Raw genomic sequence first — 19,276 nt, forward strand, 5'->3', positions numbered from 1 at the left:
GAATACAATATTAAGTAACAAAGCTAACCGATAACTACACATTCTGTAAAAACTTTTTTTTTTTTTTTTTTTTTTAAAGGATGTTACCTCACTTTCATGTTTAGTGTAGTTTTTATAGATTTACCCAGCATGGGCCTATGTTTTTTCTGTATGACCCTAATATTCTCCTTGAGGTTTAATGCTGCTCCTGAGCAGGAACAGTGGAGTTAATTATAGGAACTATTGGGTTACCTGTAGTTACTTGAAGTGCACAGGTGCTATTATTGAATACCATTGATAAACAAATATATTCTCAACTAAGCACAAAAAAGGACCTGCAAAAACGTTTCAGTTTAATTGCTTTAAAGGCACATCTGCAAAATAATTATATACAAAATTCTAAAACATACCGTGATACTGATCTCTATCTGCACAGAGCAGTATGTTTGAAACTTACATTTAAAAAGAGATCTAACCAAAAACACATCCAATACGTTTAACCAATTATATAGTACTGCCATAACTGTCTTCCTGTTATTTAAACTATATTCTTAAGCCATGAATTGGATAAAATGTAATACTTGATATTAATAAAGCCGTACTTTTAATTGTTTACTTCCACTGTATATTTAGCAGCTGGGTCTCCGCTCCCATTATAAATCAATGTTTTCTCTTCAGATTTCTTCTCTTACACTAGTGGTGTTTGTGTGGTGGTGGTAGGAAGGTGGTTCACCTCATTTTTAAAGTAGAGCAACAACTCCAGTCAAACCTACTGTTTTGTTAACAGCAATGGATTCCCTTGTGTTTTCCTCATTCAGTGCTGAATGCATTTGTGTGTCCATTATAAAACAGCATGACTATAAGTGTATGTATTGTGTCACAATATCCAATGTAAATTTGTATTTTTAATTTTAAAAATGGGAGTGCAAGCTAGCTTTAAAGAAAAAACTCTAGATGACGTGTAAAACAATGCTGTATTGTTACAAGATCTTTTTTGTTAGACATGTGAATAAAGAATAGCAATTAACCTGTAAGATAAACTTGTGTTGGTTTTTTAACGTCTCAACTTTTAAATTATGCATTTATTCTTCTAGGTTGTCCTTCAATGAGCTAAAAACACAACACAATTACAGTTTTATCACATTAAGGTCCATGTATTGTACTGAAAGAAAAATCCGATTTAGCACACATTTTATGTTGCTGGAAAAACGTATTAACCACAATAATTCACGAGTCTAAATATCCAGATTCCTTATGATTTTATTTTTTTCTGTAATGCACGTTTTAAAACGGGAAGATTTGTAAATTAAAATGTAGGCACAAGATTTGTGATTCTTGCTAATCTTGTATTGTTTGTTAAAACCCCTCTTAAAATCAGGTTGTTGATGTTTTTTCTACACTCCTGCCATGCAGAGCTCCTACCTTGCCATGGTCTTGCCAGCATCGCTTCATTATAAACAGTTTCCCTGCAGCAGACGCATCCTTCTTGACGTAGACGGGGGTCTGCCAGCTGGTTTCACGGCCGATGGGGGTGTTGGGACAAATGCTTCAATGGAACGCTTAGAGGCTGGATCACAGTCCTGTGTCACCAGAAACCTGGAGGGCGATGTCTGGGTGAGGTTTTGTGAGGTTTGGGTCCTGGAAGTGTGTGTCGTTTCTGAGCCAGAATCAGATGCCAATGTCTGGATCGAAAGAACATGAAAGTGTCTCCTGCATCTGGTGTCCACAGTGTCCATTTCCAGACCAGTGCCTGCTTTAATGTGTGCAGATTTGGACTGCCTTGAGCACACTTTGGAGACAGAGTCAATGAAGTGGTTGGGCTCAGGACATGGCACATGGCTTTCTGGTAAATCCATTGGTCTTCTGACATCACTGTTAGAGCGGGGATTGGCTGGGTTCCAGCTGCTCGGCCTGTGGTGAGGAGGCTCATGGGGGCTTGTGCAGCTGCCAGCTACTGTGGAAGGCCTAGTGTTGTGTGCCCCTTTACTCAGAGGAAGACTTTTCACTCTTGCAAATGGCTGATGTGGATTTTTTGCAGACTGTACCAGGTCCCTCTGATGTGAAGATGGTGCTGATAACGTCCTGGATTTTGACACATCAGCTGCCAAGACCCCTATTGGCTCCACAGCTCTGAAAAGATAACACACGTACATTTAATATTCTAATAAAACAAACACACAAACCTACAAACTGAGGCAATATGGAAATGTGAGGAAATAATGTATGTTTGTCAGCTTTGCTTCAGTTATTTCAGTTTCAAAATATATGCACAATGAACTTTCTACAGAATATATCAGTATTGTCAGAAAACCATTATGCCATTTTAAGCTAATAAAAACAACTCACACAAAGATTCAGTTGCCTATGTTTGTTTTTTTCCCTGGTATTTGATACACACATAATTGCCAAATAAACCATATAAGCAATTACATTTTATTTCATAGACAATCTTTCTGGAGAGCATGATCTCAAATGGCTGTGAAGTCATAGTTACATGTATGAAAGCAATGAATGTTCAACTGCTTACCTCGAGCCCTTCATCAGAGATCGCTTATCTGACAGTAGAGGATTGTGTGTTGAGAGTGTGATTTGAAGGTCTCTTTCAATTCGTTTTCTTTCTTCTTTCAGCTCTGAGGATATCAATGGAGAAGAAATACTATTACTATTATTAAAATTAGAATATCAATAAAGATGTGGTATGAGCTGTTCTGAAAAGTGCATTGATGAGAAAGAGAGACACAGGCTAACAAAGACAGGTTGGCTGTATTGACCAAGTTGTATTGTCAACTGTTATGTAGAGTTTAATTTAAACAGTCAAGACAAGTAATGAGAATCTCAACAACAGCAAACACAAATTTCAGTGTCTAGTTGCTTGGCTTTTTGTATTACACACAGCCTGATGCAGGTGGGGATACAGGTACCATAGCTGTGAAGGTTTTTTGGAGGCCTGCGTCCTGTCTTACAAATGAATAAGCAATGTGGTTATTATATATACAATATTGCTCTTTAAAATACTGTTTTCAATACATTACTCAAAGTCTTGCGATTCACATTCTCAGCTGACAGAGAGAACTCCTGGTTCTTTGTTGCTAAAATATTGGCAAGCTAGTTTCTGAACATTTTATCTTATTAAAAAAACATTCTAGCTATCAAACCTCCTATGAAGTTACTGTACTGTACTGAAGTTACTTCGAAGGCTTGTCTCAGGAGATTATTATTTTGGCTGAACTGCAAGGCTCTAATTTGAAAGCATTAAGCACCAAATTAATGTTGGCAGGTTGGCAGAGCGAGCCCGGGCTCTCAGACAGCTTTGAATTAATCCCATTTGTACAAGAGCTGGAAATGATAGGATACTTCCATGATGAATTGAGTCAGCTGGGTTACAATAACTTTGGATCTGATAGTTTAACGCCACTTGGCAAAATGTTAATAACATATCCCGGACAGCAGAGATTTATTGCTGCAGGGGAATGCAAGCGTACAGCAGGCAGCTCAATTCAATTTTTAATGCAAAACTGAAATCTAACCCCAGATAGTTTTAGATGCTCCAGAGTTGGTTATTCTTAATCATAGTCTGTACAACCTGTTCTCCTCTGTTACACTTTTCCTCAGTTGTTCATTTATCACTACATGAAACATGCATATATACTGTATCCACACAAATAAAAACAATTATTTGAGCACAGAAATAATGTACGACTAGAGATGACAAATTAAAAATGGTTAATCAGAAGTAACAGGTAAAATGAAATAAAACTATAAAATGATGCACAACAAATATTTTCAGACTACCATTCAATGTCACTAGGTGGCAGTGAAACCTAAACATGAAGAGAGTTCTTCAATGTCCAGGCATTTACAGCGACGCATGCTTTTAGCAGATGTGACAGAATATTGATGCAAAATATGATTTCACCTTACTTTGAACTGCCTACCAGAGCACCAGAGAATAAATCTCAGTTTTTATTGCTCTTGTTCTCATATTGTTTATCAGATGATTAAAGACATGTGCTTTTTCAATTCACTCCCTTGAAAGCTCACCTGCAACAGAGGGCTCTCTCACAGTCTGGTTGGCGCTGTGCTGGTGTTCGTGCGCCACACACTTCTAAACAAATGACAGACACATCCCTTAAAATCATAGCACACATTCTCATTCTTTTTAATTACTGTTTCACAATAGTATTATAGAGTATCATTAAGACAAACAACTCCATGTGTTTCTTTCAAGGAACTCCTGTATTCAATTTGTCATTTTTTCTGACGTCTGTGTACAAATACTTTCATAAGATTAATTGAATGGTTTCTTTTACATTCTGCAAACACAGCTTATACTGAGCAGACAAACTCCATACAAACATGACCCCTTTCTTAACGTGAATTAATTTGTCTATATTATGTCATGATCAATTCTAAAAACACCAAAGTAAATTTATGATACACTGTGGTCCAAGGACATAAAATAAACCAAAGAAATATTTACACCACAAATGTTTTTTTTAAGATGAGGATAATTAGGTGTGGGAACAAAGACCCAGGATAAAGAAACACCACACATTAAACACATTCATTATGCATGCAATTAAATCCTGACACACGAAACAATGTACCAAGGACTTCACTGAACATGTAACCGTTAAAAAGGAAAGCTATCGGTTGCAACAGTTCCCAAAAATATACATTTGGAAAAAAAAAGGCATGTAGTCTGAGGCTTTCATTAGTGTTTTTGTTTGTTTTATTTGATTTTAATCTGACTTTATTAGGGGGTTTGTGTTTAGCTAGAGGTCTGCATACTTTCTTCACCAAAGCACAAGAAGTAATTTTCTCATTACTGCCAACCGCCTGACTGCTACAATTGCTTCCTCTTTTAAACTGCAGGGTTGGTCCCAGCACAGTGGTTTACAGCCTTGTAGAATCCTAGCTATAGTAACAAACATATTGTTAATACGAATGAAACCTTTATTTAGCTTATCTTTCCTTCTGGAGATGAATACATAATTTTAAAAAGCAGTATTTATTTCTGCGTATCCTGATATATAAATGTATACACATCATAATCCTTGAATTAAATTAAAATACCTAAAGGAAAACATTCAATCACGGCAGCCAGTCAAAACAGATCTAGAATGGAAAGAAAGGTTTAACAATGGCTTTGTGTGGAAGGGGGCTCCTTGGATTTAGTACGATGGCATGAGAATCAAGGAACCAAACCCCAATAACACCTTTCATAGGTTTATGAATTTGAAATGTACAGATGGTCACAGCAGGGTACACCAGTGGGCTGAAAATACAGCCGGGAAGTAACTTGTTCTGTGTTCCTTTCAGTGGTACTAAGCTTCCCGCGAAAAGATGATTTTCTGTAGATTTTGTTAATATATTTATGTTTTGTGGCGATATTAAAAATGTATGTTTTTTTAGTCTTTGCCTCTAGGTTTCCCTGAACAAGGCAGGTGAAACACAGCACAGACGGGTGATTTGAAATCCAGACTGCATACGTTACAAGTCATCCCGAATGCTGGAAAGGAGATAAATCTTGTTTTTATATTTGGCTGCTCTGCTGGAAAATGTTCTGCTTGTTGGATACAGCAGTAACATCGGATTCAGAGCTGAATGGCCAAACACTACCGGCGGGGGCTTAACATTCACTACCTAACAGTGGGGAAGTGAATTCCAGACTCAGAGAACCGGACACAGCTTGAAAGAGAATACGCTCTCTGGTTTTTGGTTGTAACATTGTTTTTAGGTTTCTTTTATCCATGGGGGAAAACCCTTTGTAGGGATCTTTACACAGAGTGGGGAGGTTAAACAGCATTCAGATTCAGTCTCAACTGATTCAGGCTGGCGTAGGATAGCCCAGAGTAATTTTAATTCATTTAACATGAGCGGAGACAAAGTATTTTACTATCATGCATTTCAGTGTAATCAGTACTGTTGCAGGTATCTGGACTGGAGAAAAAGCTTTTTAATTTACTGCTTTAGATAAAATAATAATATGAAAACAACTTCTGAAACTTAATGAGCACAATCAAACTTAGAAGAGGTCTAACTGACAGATCATATTCATTTTAACTGTTAAATGAGCAAGTAATCTTGTTATCAGACATACATCTGTAAGTTTACAGTATACACAAACTATGTTTGAATTAAAAGGGGTTTGTTCTCAGTTTATATCTGTTATATGCAGACGTACTGTTGCAGCCAGGACAAGAGAAAACTCATTTTGCTCATAAAGCTTGTCAGACAATAAAGCCTCTGTTTATGATCAGGGCTAAAAGCTTCTCTCTGTGGAAAATTCCACCTCAGATGTCACATCAAGTATCTCCTCAACTCACAAGTTCAGCGATTTGCCCATCCAAGGCCTTGTCACTGATTGATGGAGGAATTTCAAAAACCGAAACCCGATCCAGTGACGCCAGGGAAATTTAACCTTTTCTGTGTCTGGGTCAAGTTTAACATCTGGTCTCTGTAATCTAAAGACACTGCCTGTAGGGAGACATTATTGTCCATTTCAACATTTCTGATTTAGACACAGTATTTTCTCAGAAAGGTCATCTGTGGACTCCCTCTCAGTCAAATCACATATTTTGTTCTTCCAATTATACATAGGGGCATTAAACCACTTAAATGTAATGGATGCTCTTAAAGCACATCACAGTTCACATCCTGACAGTGTGAAACTCATTACGACACACATTTCTAAGCGCCTTCCCTTTAAAAGTAAACCCACAGATCTCACCTGTAGAAACTCCACATCCTTCCCCAGAGCATCACACTCTTCTTTTAGGACAGATCTGTAATTTCAAAAAGAAAATCAGACACACTGGTTACCATTTACTCTTCATTAGTCTGAATGTATTTGTGCCATAAGGACAAAAACACGGTGGGGGACCAATACCTTTTAACCTCAAAATGAATCCTCCCACAGCTTCAAAGATTTTGTAAGGAACCATTAAGGTCTGTCTGCCAGCACTTAATCTTTACTTCAATGAAGAGCAACTTTTCAATTAATGTTACATGCTTTTAAAGTACTTAATAATTTTCAGACTAACAATAAACAAAGTCTCTTTGAGCAAATCAGGATTATGTAAGCTCTACTGTTTTACTTCTGTTTGGTATTGCATTTTTTAAAGGATGAATCCTATATATCCAGTGCAATAGGTCTCTTTTCGAATTTTCTTACAATAAACGTTTTGTTCTCTTCGTAAAGAGAAGCCTTTTCCATCTTTTTCCAGTGTTTTCCCCAGGGAGTCTGGCCATTCCTCTCTGGGTCTGGGGAGACCAGATATTGTGATATTCCACTGGTCGTGGAAGAGACACACATTGCAGGGAATTCTCAGCAGCATGAAACGTGGTGTTGTATTTGTTTGCAAAAAGCTGCAATGGTGCCCAATTTCAATATGATAAGGTTCACCAAAGTCCACTGCAAAACTCAGATAATTTTGAATAATGTTTAAAACTATAATACTATTTTCTAGTCACCAATAAGGCTTCCTCGAAAAACAAACACTTACGTTAATCACTCAGAGTAAAACATGTATTTCAACCTAGCCAATAAACAGCTATGGAGAAATACAATGTTTTTTCATGCATGGCATTTCTACCTGACATTTCTGTCATTAGGTGGAACAATAACAGTGTTGAACATAAGGCCGACAGTAAGAGGTGTAAGAGCAGACTTGGCCCAGCAGGCCCAGGCATCGGGAGCAAGAATCTATCACATCTGGAACAATCCGGCCTGAGCCAGTCCAGTTGCCTTCTTCACAGCCCACTGCTGTTTCTTATTGAAGACACTGTACAATGCATTCAAGTACAGTCTGAAAGGAAGCATGACCCATCTGGAGTCATCAACTGCTAAATGTTCAGTCTACAGTGATTAAGCTTTTCTTGTTTAAAGTAGATAATGCAACTGCCAATGAGACATATTTGAGCTGCTACAGAACAAACCTTCATTCGGAGCTTTTCTGCCCTATCAACAAATAAGGCTGAGCACTGTGTGCATCTGAAACACGCTGGAACATTTTGACTTGTTGACAGTCTTCAGGGCTTGATGCTTTAAGAGGACATGTCCTTCACCAGTGAGCATTAGACCGCAGACAAGCATAAACCGATACAGGACCATGCACTGGGACTCTTCCTACATAAATACATTCTTATTGAAGTGCTAACAAATCTTAGCTCCTGACGCTTAATCACAGGAATGTCACACAATTTCTTTAAATATATACATAACATCTACAGCAGCTAATATTGGTTGTAAGACATTAACAAAGTTATTCAAAGTAGCAGCACTTTGAATCCCTCATTATAACCAAAAGAAAGTGCACATAATAATCCAGGATGCTGTGATGTATTCAAGGAGTTATTTACAATGCAATGGCTGGAAAAGAAAGTCATGTTATTTAAATATGAATCATACTCTAAAGCTAGTAATTTTTAAATATCCTCTATGAATCAAAACAACTCTTCAAGATACAAAAATTCACAGCTCAAGTGAAGTCCTCCTCAATGGCCTATTTTGTTCTAGCTTGACATAATAAAATCACTCAGGAAAAGCCATAAAGACAAATATTTTCTATAATAACACAATCTTTCAAGCACCTTTACATCAGGAATGTAAAGCATGTTGTGTTACTCACTTCAGATGTGCTACAACCTCGTCAATCTGGGTAACATTTAATCTGTCTTTAATGGCTTCAATTTCATCCTCAAAACTGGAGCCTGTGGAGGTACGGGAAGCAGGCCTACATGGGAAAATAAATCGGGTAACATTGGTCACATTGTGTTGAACTGTACAATATATGTCATTGTGTAAACAGTGAGTTGTAAAAAGAATATTAATTAAAAAATAAAATAAATAAAATAATAATAATAATGTATGTTTTGTTTAGGTTCAGATTTCAATGCACTGACAATATCCCATGCTACAGGTATTCATTGTGTAGGGAAGTTTTAACACAGCAGTAAATAATAGAAATTGTTTCTGTAGCTGAAACAAATTTGAACACTGAGATTGGAATGGGAGGATTAATACATTAATGAGACCTAATCAAAAAGGGAAAAGCTGGATTCAAAGTTTACAGTGTAAAAGCACCTAATGTGTTAAAGCAGGAACTGAGCTGAGAAGTGAAGTCTATTGTAAAGATATTATTTTACACACCAGTATTTTAGTGCACGTTTGAGAAGAGAAGAGAATTCTTCAATTTACTTGAAATAATAATTGCATTTTGGCAAAACTGCAAATGTTACACTTGGCGAAAGGTAAATCAGGCATCACCTTTCACTAGAGTTAACTGTTAATGGCCAATACTACAGTGCCATAGACAGATTTAGACACTAATAACAGTAATGTAACTAATGTACTCAAATTCTGAAGAACATTTCAGACATTAAGAACACACTAAACTGTTCAGACTTTTTTCCAAGTGCTACTATTTCAAAAAACTAAATCTCAGACTGAGACTGAAATTGGGGCTCTCCGCAGCTGTAAAAACACTGGTTAGTTTAAGAAAACAACCTGCCAGGAATGCTCTGAAACTCAAGCAAAATGACAGTTGATTGGCAAGTGTATTAACTTGGGCATAAAATAAATACATTAAAAATAACTTTTCAGTTGATTCATATTGTGGTGGAATTAGTCTGACCAGTTATGTGAAGCTTACATTCATAGCTGCTTTGATGTGATTAAGAAGACTGTACCCTACATTGTATTCTGAACAACAGTGGAGCGTTGGCACTGTAAATGCTAGTCTGTTTCGATCACTGATTAAGCCATTAAACCACATACAAGACATTTTTGCAACTCGACTGCAGCAGTTATTTATATACAATTAATCAGCATATAATCCTAAATCATATACTTTTCTTCATCATTCCTAAAGGCCTTTCTGTAGAGTTAGAGATTCTGAAAACCGAAATGCACTGAAGTTGGAGTAGCACGTTTCCACTGTAGTCATTATTTCAGTCATTAAAAAATATTTTTTAAGTATACTCAGTACACCTCAAAACTGAAAATCTAGAAAGAAACGTGATGAATTAGAGTGAAACTAACCGCACATCTCCGTCGCCTTGAGGACTCCTGGCACCTCCTGCTCTGTCCAGCTGAGGGCCTGGGTTACTGCTGCCCATCACATAGCTAACAATGCCAGGACTATAAAGGGACAGAGCCTTGTTTTCATCCCTAAAAATAAAGTGGTCAAAAAAATTAAAATAAAAGGAAAAATTCAATTAAATCAGTAGTGGCAGAAACATTGAGTTGACATACAGCCCAGAATCCGACTTGCTCGTATATGTAATAAAGATTTGAGGGCCAGGCTGCATGCTAGTAAAAACCTTCAACCGTACTCTGTGGGGATGTCAGCAGTAGAGTCTCAGTAACTCCGTAGCTTGCTTTGATTCATTAATTAATTAGATTAGACCCAATATAATTTAAAAGTCATGAAATTACTGTTAAGCATTGTAGTTTTAGATTTACAGGAATACCACGACCCATATGCATAAAATGTTAATAGCATGTTAAATGCCACGGCATTGATGACACCCAATGGTACAAAGGAAATCAATAAATAATAAAATAGTACTCTGACAGTGTTGTTAGACACATAACTTAGCACAATGGTTAAAGTTGTATTAATATGTCCCTCTAATTGTATATGTTTTTTTACTCAAAACTGGTTTTGCACAGAACTGAAGAGCATGTCTCTTATTACCACTCTGCTCCCTCTGTAGTTTCCAGAATCCCTGTGCTAATCGTAAAATCAGATGCAAGACAGATTAAAGCAGAAGCCAGCAGCCCGGAGGCTTTCAATGGTACTGTAACACTGCCTTTAATCCTTTGCCAACTTTAATAGCCTGAGAGAAAAGAGTCGAGAGATGGGGACAGAAAACACCCCAGCTGTGTCAGGTTGGAATCGGGTGCGGGAGGGGGATTATGAGGGGACATTCATTTGAAAAGTCTCACATCACTGCCTCCACACACTGCCATTCATTTAGAGTTTTAATAGCCTGCACAAGCGACTGCAGCAGCCAGGGACGAGTGCGGCCCCTTCCCAGCCCCACGCTTAACCTAGTCCTTGCCACGTAGAGTCACACAGACTTGCATCTCTTGATCTCAATTTTGCAGAGAGAAAGATAAGATCACAGGTCAAGGTATGATGATACTCTGCACCCTCTATGATGCTCTTTGTTACTGTGAGCTCATTGACCCGCACTGACAAGAAAACGGCACCGAGAGAGGTGGGGGGAGAGTACAATCATCGGGACAGTGAGCTCATTGTCACTGCTTTGCACAACACAGCACTGATCAGCATAGGATTTCATACAGTAAAAGGAGAAGCCAAAATCCCTTCCACAAAGATGTTTCAAACTGGTCAAGAAAGGACAAATAAAACAAACAACTAACTGACTCAACGTGAAAACAATGTTTTGGAACTGACACAAAGTACTATGTTAAAGTTAATACTACACACCCATCCTAATATTGAACCAGAATATTGCAAAGTGAAATTCTTTACAGAAATTCTTTACTGAGCTTCCGGTTTCAGCACAAAACCGTTTCCAAAATTCAGTCCAGGTTCCTCTGAATGACCTGTCAGTTGGCCTCATTTTCATGTTCATATAAGTCTACCAATACTATCTTCCTACAAACCTAACAAATTGGGAACACAATGGCAACAAGGACCACACAAGCAGAGGTGTAATCAACACCCTTTTACAAAGCCAGATCTGCTGAATTATATACAAAGTTCTCTTTCAAGGCAGTCAAAATGCTGTGAACATTCACTTTCTCTTTAATTAGATTGAATTCAGGCTACAGCTTAACTTTGGTTCTTCTACTGATTGAGGTGTCCTGACCGGAACAGGACAGTAAAATAAGCAACTAAATAAATCAAACTAATTTAAACTGCAATGCTTTTAAATTGTATGAAGTCTAAAACGTTCCCCTTTTACATGGATTAACAGAAAGAAGGAATCATATCAAAGTGAAATTATACAACTTATATAAGAAACAGACCAGCTGATCTACAGTAGGCTTTTAATTGGAAGATCAAATCAGTGGGATGATACTAGGAAACTGTGGAAAGATGTCAAACCCATACATGTATAAAAATATAATAAAATATACTGGAAAAAGAATATAGAAATGTAGAGAAATAATACAGACAGATGTTTATCCAGTCACTATATAAAAACAAATACATTTCTGTGTGTCATAGTATTGCTCAATGTGAATATAGGCAGAGTAATGATTTTTACAATTATTTTTTATGGCATATTTCCTAAACGTATGGCATTGGTTATCCCTTTTCTTTCAGGAATGTATTATAATAAGAACACAATTTAATTGCATTTATAAGTGTAATCAGCACATCCTAGCAAGTTGTTTTTAACAGTAATTAAAAGGCTTCTAAACACATTCTGTTTTCTTTGGGGATTTGGAAGCATTAAACCTCACAACATTAGTTTTTCCAATTTCTGAATTGAATAAGGTTTGGCTGAACAAACAAATTAAAAAGCAGAAGCAGCAATGCAGGTTTGTTTCTTTTCTTCTCTCTTTCTTTCTTTCTTTTCCTCCAGATCATCAATAGCATGGATTTATAAAGACAGCAATTGCCAAAGACGACACATGCTTTCGCTGTCCAGACAGTTGCTGTGAAATGACCACCCTCATTGCAGATTAGGTTTGTATAGTACCTGTAAAAGACTCCATTCTTCAGGAGGAAAATAGACATCAATGAAAGAGTCCCACAGAGGATCCTGCAGTATAGCTATCCTTTGTGTCACCACATACAATATCAATGTTAAAGCTCCTGCATGAATTAATCTAATTTTTACTAAGCTGCCAATAATGCTAAAAACAGAGATTTTACAGATAGAACCAAGAGATATCACATTCTAAATTAGTATTGTTATTTAATTATTTTTCAGCAAAATAAAATCTCAGACAGTTTATTAATGAAACTGAAGTTGCTTCTCGAAAACCTGCAGCTGTACAATGGTTTAATTCTGTACTCTTAGAGTCTGCAATCAGAGACAAGGAAGAACTAAGATTAAGGGAAGTGTAAAATTACATACAACCCAACTGTTATTTCTTTGTTTTAAGGACTGGTGACCATACATATTTAAACAAGTTACCCTTTCAAATAATAAAGCTAAAGTACAGTTGCAGGATGCTCTGTGGTCTGTCTGTGTGTAAATGCCTGTATTCAAACAAGCAGATACATAAATAGCATTGCTATTTGTATGTTTCAAAGTCTGATTACAGTGATGGGTAAGTTCAAAAGATGCTGTATTTATTGTGGTGTGGTTTAGTCTGATTCTAAAAATAGTTTAATGCTAAGTTTATAGTCCATTATCACAAAAGTATAAGGTTTTAGTTTATTTTCTGATTAAATTGCTACAATGTGTTGTAATGAGATATTTCAATATATTTCAAAATAGTAAACATATAAGTGATAATAAAAATGTAGGTATTTCATAGCAAAATTACATATTACAGTTGTGTCTTTCTTATACTGACAAGATGTCTTAACCCCAGATGTCTGGAAAAGGTAGTTTTGCTTTTCAGATCTCAGTTTGTTTATTCATCAGCTACGGTATGACCATTGATAAGAAACAAAGTGTATATAGCTTATAATATGTATATAACACAAAGAGTTCATAGCATATGAACCATTAACCATCAATAAACATAATGCCACTATGTATAGCATTAACTAATTTATGCTGAGAATTCTTACACAGTTCTGTAAATTGGAGAATACGTTTTCTAAATGTATTTTGATAAATGATGATGCTGTAATGCGTTATTCTCCATATTTGTGATTTAAAATATCATTACATGTGCTGAACACTAGGCAGGGGTTAGTATATTGCAAATAATACTTGTAGTTGTAGTCACATTTTAGAGAATATCACCTTTTGAATGTTATGACCTGTAGTTAAAAATTGAAGCTAAAAAATATGAGTGCTATGGTGCATTCTAGAGCGGACTTCTATGCTATTCAACTGTACTTAAAATGAATTGTCCCTCTGGAGTATGAAATGTCAGAATGAACTGTAGCAGAACTGAGTTATGCTATTTTCTCACTCATGCACAATACGGAGAGCTAGTTCAACCATTAGGCTATCAATAGATCTAAAGACTGCCATTCAAGAATAAACCTTGTTGAAAAGTTTGATTTTTAAGGTCACTGATCAGCAAATTGCTGAGTGGGAAAGCTAAATATGGACACATGGTAAGTCTAGTGAGATACCATTGCCATCACAAAACACCGACCCTGACTGGCTAAATGGTTAAACAGCTAAATCTTCTGTGAAACAAATGGATTGGTTTGGCGTCTGGAAATTACAGGTTAGGTTTGAAAGCACTGACAGATTTTAAGAAGATTATAGGAATGTATATTCAAGTTAAGGTCATCTGGAAAAATCTGCCTCTCACCTGCCCTGTTTAGAGGCTTTCTCTCGAACATTCAGCAGGAGTAGATGTATCTCCTGCTTCAGCATCTCTTTGATGGCAGGGGGGTCAGCGAGGACAGTCCGGGATGCTGAGGCCTTGGACACTCTTTCATGGTTAGATTTTAAGTCTTGCCAGATTTGCAACCACATTTCCACCTATTTGAGCAGAGATCAGAATGTGAATTGATAGAGGACACACAACAGATAATTGTGCACAAAGACAGCAGGATATTAATTGTGTGTATACTTCTTATTTGAGTTGTATTATTCATAGGTTTTAATACACATTCCTAGGTTCTCAAAAGGAATTCTTATTAAGAGATTCAACATTTTTGTGCATGATATAACCATGATAAACTTGATGGTGGAAACTATTAAGTGTTGTGAATAACAAATAACATCTAAGTGTACTAAAACGTATTTTTAATCAGTCAGTTAGAGAATTATACTATCAACTACAACATAGCACTGTTCCCCCACAATTTTCCAACTCTTTTTTCACATGAAGATGTTACAAACTCCATTTAGTAGTGGTCTGCCTACATGCTGGCCATAGATCACAAGAATATTAGCAAATATATTAGAACACGTAGAGATATCTTGCCATTGTGTCTTTGTTGTTATTACCAGCAGGGAATATATAGTTTAATACTGTCCTGCAAAATCATTTTGTTGGAGCCACCAACTCTTTTATAAAAAAAAAAAAAAAAAGAGCAGTCCATATAGTCGTGACAACTCCTAGACCACAGACCCAGCAGTCTCATTCCGCCTGCAGACCTGCAGTCCATTACTGCTGTCTGCACCTGAACAGCTGAGATTAATTTAAACTCAGATAGAGGCCCTGAGATAGACATCAAAGTCCCAGCTATCCTGAGGGAACATTAAACCAATTCTTTGTATATTTCGAGCCTGTGGTGCATTCACATAACACTCCGACACTTACCTTCTGAGGACTCCGCTCAACATTTGCCAAATGTTCTTTTCACACAGTTAACCTCTTTAGGCAGTTATTTGTGAACACATGTGGTTATTTCTTATGTAACAAATATGTTTTAGTAATGTCTCCAACATTCCTTAATTTTATTAGGAATACATAAATAAAGAGATATACATTCATCTCACTCCCACCAATGTCTGTCAAAGTTAGAGCCAAACTAACGTGTCTTCAGAGAATATAAGAATGTAATGCATATGTTTTTTTTTTTTTTTAATAAATCTCAATAAGAGATAGGCCACATTTATAAAGAGTTGAAGAGATTCGCTTTTCATATGTTATTAATAATGTGCTTTTGGATCTATCAAGCGATCCTCAGTATGGCTGATTTTTAAAGAAGACATGAAAAGGAAAAATAAAAAAGGAGAGTTTTCCTTTCAAAGGAGAACAGATCTGTAAAATACTAATAATAGCAGTCAGTTGCATCTAGATCAGCGTGGCTTTAAGAAAATTAAACAGAAAATCTGAATGATACATAAAAACTAAACTTCATCAAGTCCGAAGTATCTGATTACCAACGAGCAATTACATTTGGCTGAAATCCAACAAAAAGAAGGCAGCAATGGCCTCATATCCAGTGTTAAACTTAAAAAGAGTTAAATATTTTCAGTTAAATGCTTGATTAATGCAGCTCATGACCTTGAAGAAGCAGGCAGTGTACGACTACTGTATGCTCTGATTGTGCTGGTTTGGCACAAATGGAAGCCATTCATTAGAGCAATGAGAAACCAATATACAAGTACAAATGAAATTAAAACTCTTGACCTATTTGAGCAAAGTGACTAGGGCTCTGTATGTTATACTGTACAGAGTTTCAAGTTCAGACAGGAAGTTATACCTTCCCCACCTCAGAAGTCAATTAAATCAACATATTATAGTAGAATATCAAATCAATATAACAAACATTCACCAGGGATGCTTAAAATCTGATGACGTGACGTGACGTGCAGTGTATCCATAAATATAAAATATCATAAATCAAAATAGCTGGAATCACAATATTCTAGAATAATATTAAATACATAAAAAGAGAGAGTTACAATTTATCTAAATGTACCTGGTTAATTATTTCACAGAAAGTTTACAGTGAGAGAGAGGAATACTTTTTGAACTACAGACAATTTTACATAGAAGGTATATACGAGCATAAGAGCATTATTTCAACAAATCTCCATCATATGGCTTGCTGTTTGAAGTAAATGTTCATATTATTCAGCACAGGGAATTCCCAGAACTAGGATAGGTTTCTATAACAACACTCAAATAAGAAAGGGGTTTAGAAAACCTGAAAAGCAGGTTTAATGGTCAAAATAACCGTAGCAAGTAAAGATCAGGTTTCTTCACCCCATAACTGCTCCCTGACCCGTTAAGCTAATTTCAGGGGCAGAGGCCACATGTTGATTACTAGACTATCCACAACACAAACACCCACCTCACTGGCTTTGGAAACAGTCTGCATCCGTCCTAGTGTGTTCCCATAGAGACTGATCACATTTGCATCTAAAAGGATACTGAATACTCAAAAACAAATGAAAACCTCTCTTTTATGCACGGTTAAAAAAACAACAGTTGTCAGTGGGGAAAAAAAACTAAAACAATGTAAGGTAGTATACATGGTACCAAAATAAATCACACTGCTGCTAAGGTTTTGTAAGTATCAAATAAAAATAAATCTTTCACTGGGGAATACGAGTCATTATTGAGCTAAGGTGGCTTTTCTCAAATTTAGTCTGTTCAGAAATCAGCAGGGTTTTTATGTGGGGTATGCTGGGGGTATTGTTTGACCCTTCTTTCTTGTAAGGTCAGTGAAATTCTGCTTTTAAGTAAGCGCTAGGGGATAATAGCTTTATTTAGACTTATTTCACCCCTAGAGTAAAAAACAGAGAACTGAATCATTAACGAACAAAAAAATAATAATAATAGTTGTATGATAAAGAATAGACACAAAGATAGATAAGTCCAGCAAAAACAGTGGGAGGTATGGTATTTTATGTGTAGTTTCGTGTTTTTTGTTCATTATTGTAACTTGCATTTCCCCTCCACTGCAGTGACCATGCAGGGACTACACAGTACACTTTTATTACACTCAGCTCTGTAATGGATCTGATATTCACATGAAAACAAGGTGAAAGTCTGGATTGCCTTTCCAAAACCTCAGACACTCAGTCATAATATTGATAGGAAGCAGATTACACTACGGAAGACAGATGTCTAAACCAGTTTAGTGCTAAATTTGGATTACTATAAATCCCGAAAATGATGTAAGACGTTTGCCCATTTGCAAAGCACAATGTTACTTTATTTGACAAAAACCACTGCTTCCTGATTTGGGCGAGGGAATGTTTTCCACCCTGCTGTGGTTCTTTCGAGTGATGTCCAGTCATTTCTGTCCAAAGTAAACAGCTTCTGTGGGCTAAGCACTCTCAGTTAGTGGCTCAGTGCCAGGCTATACACTTCTTTAATGCTTGGAAAGGAGGGCCTTTGCATTTTAATGCATTTTCTTTTTAAAAACATTTTTAATACAGTATGTCCCTAAGGAGGATATTAAAATGATCAGTGTTTTACTTAGGGCTAGACCAAATCAAAACGTTGACCTACCTGTAAATCGCAAAGTGGAAAACTATACTATATTGCAGTCTAATTTATTGTTAGATGTTACTTTATACTATTTATAAATCAAAACTTGGCAATTTGCGATTCATGGGTGGGTCAAAGTTTTGATTACGACCTAGTCCTTAGATTGTATAACATTAGATCTGAGACTTGACATATGTGTCGGGGGAAAAAGTTTACAACTGAACATAACAAAACTGTGCAAATCAACATTTAGTTTCAAAAGAAAATGTAACTGTTGGAGTCAAACCCCTTTCCTTATCGGCTTACTGTTGCTGCCCATCTAATAACCATCTGTAAATCACTTTTATATAGACAAAACACATTTGTGACTGCCTTCTGCTTCATTTTATTATGGGGCGATGTTTCAAGATCTTTGCACCAGGAGGACATTATGTTGTGACACTGCAGATTAAAATGAGAAAAGTAACAAGGTCCGCTTTACATTTGCGATGTGGAAGTCCTTCTATGTTCCAAAAGTATGATGTGAAACATTGTCATGAATAAATGGCCATCCTCTCGCCTCCCCGCCTACCTCTGAGTGCATCTCTAAGCTGAGGTCAACCATGGCATCTCCCAGGACACTCCTGACTACTGGAAGCTCGGATTCAGGCACATGTTCCTCCACTAACTTCCACAAAGACTGAAGAGGTTCATAGCTCTCCATGAAGGTGCAATCTCCATCATCAGGTAGAGCAGCCATGAACCTTCCTCATCTGTTGAGTGTAACCACTGTGTACTCAAGCAAAGCTAAAAAGACAGAAAAACAGAACATAAAAACATAATTTAGCTTGTATGCTATTCAATTGCATTGTATTTACGCACATTTCTTTTATAAAGCACATATTTCACGTTTAAAGGATTTATGCAGAACGAATTAGCTACATGGTTATTAGTATAAAACAACTGTCTGAACCACATAATCTGTGGGGATTTAATAATAAACGCAACGGTCACTTACTCTCTGGTCCTTGCAACATTTGTTTCCTGTTTCCAGTGCAAACAGACGCGTCTCCAAGAGGAAATAACGCGAGAACTCCAACTGCCCCGAGTGCAGTTTAAAAACACGTGAATACACTGGAAGCAAACAATATACAGGTATTATATAACAGCATTGAGATGTTGCCTGAACATATTACTGATATGCAATCCAGTCGATCTATGTCTCCCTCAATCGCAAAGCAATTACACACACACACAACGTATCTGATGCACAGGGCTGTCAGTTAGTCCCACTAT

General features: G+C 36.7%; 1 protein-coding gene across 3 annotated transcripts in view; it reads right to left on the reverse strand.

Moving 5' to 3' along the window:
* Positions 1-19,276, reverse strand: part of ccdc24 (coiled-coil domain containing 24) — a 38,773-nt gene that overhangs the window by 17,367 nt on the left and 2,130 nt on the right. Inside the window, exons 2-10 of one of the 3 annotated variants that reach the window (XM_066691805.1) lie at positions 18,999-19,114; positions 18,573-18,787; positions 14,414-14,586; positions 10,025-10,153; positions 8,613-8,717; positions 6,713-6,767; positions 4,021-4,084; positions 2,507-2,609; positions 1,402-2,109 (exon numbers count right to left, since the gene is read on the reverse strand). In XM_066691805.1, the coding sequence (XP_066547902.1) occupies positions 1,431-2,109; positions 2,507-2,609; positions 4,021-4,084; positions 6,713-6,767; positions 8,613-8,717; positions 10,025-10,153; positions 14,414-14,586; positions 18,573-18,740 (1,476 nt within the window). In that variant the 5' untranslated portion in view covers positions 18,741-18,787; positions 18,999-19,114 and the 3' untranslated portion in view covers positions 1,402-1,430. Of the gene's footprint in view, positions 1-48; positions 2,110-2,506; positions 2,610-4,020; positions 4,085-6,712; positions 6,768-8,612; positions 8,718-10,024; positions 10,154-14,413; positions 14,587-18,572; positions 18,788-18,998; positions 19,115-19,276 lie in introns of those variants that run through there. The other 2 variants (XM_066691804.1, XM_066691806.1) reach the window with 2 other exon arrangements.

Source organism: Amia ocellicauda, chromosome 19 (assembly GCF_036373705.1).
Source record: "Amia ocellicauda isolate fAmiCal2 chromosome 19, fAmiCal2.hap1, whole genome shotgun sequence".
Classification (NCBI taxonomy): domain Eukaryota; kingdom Metazoa; phylum Chordata; class Actinopteri; order Amiiformes; family Amiidae; genus Amia; species Amia ocellicauda.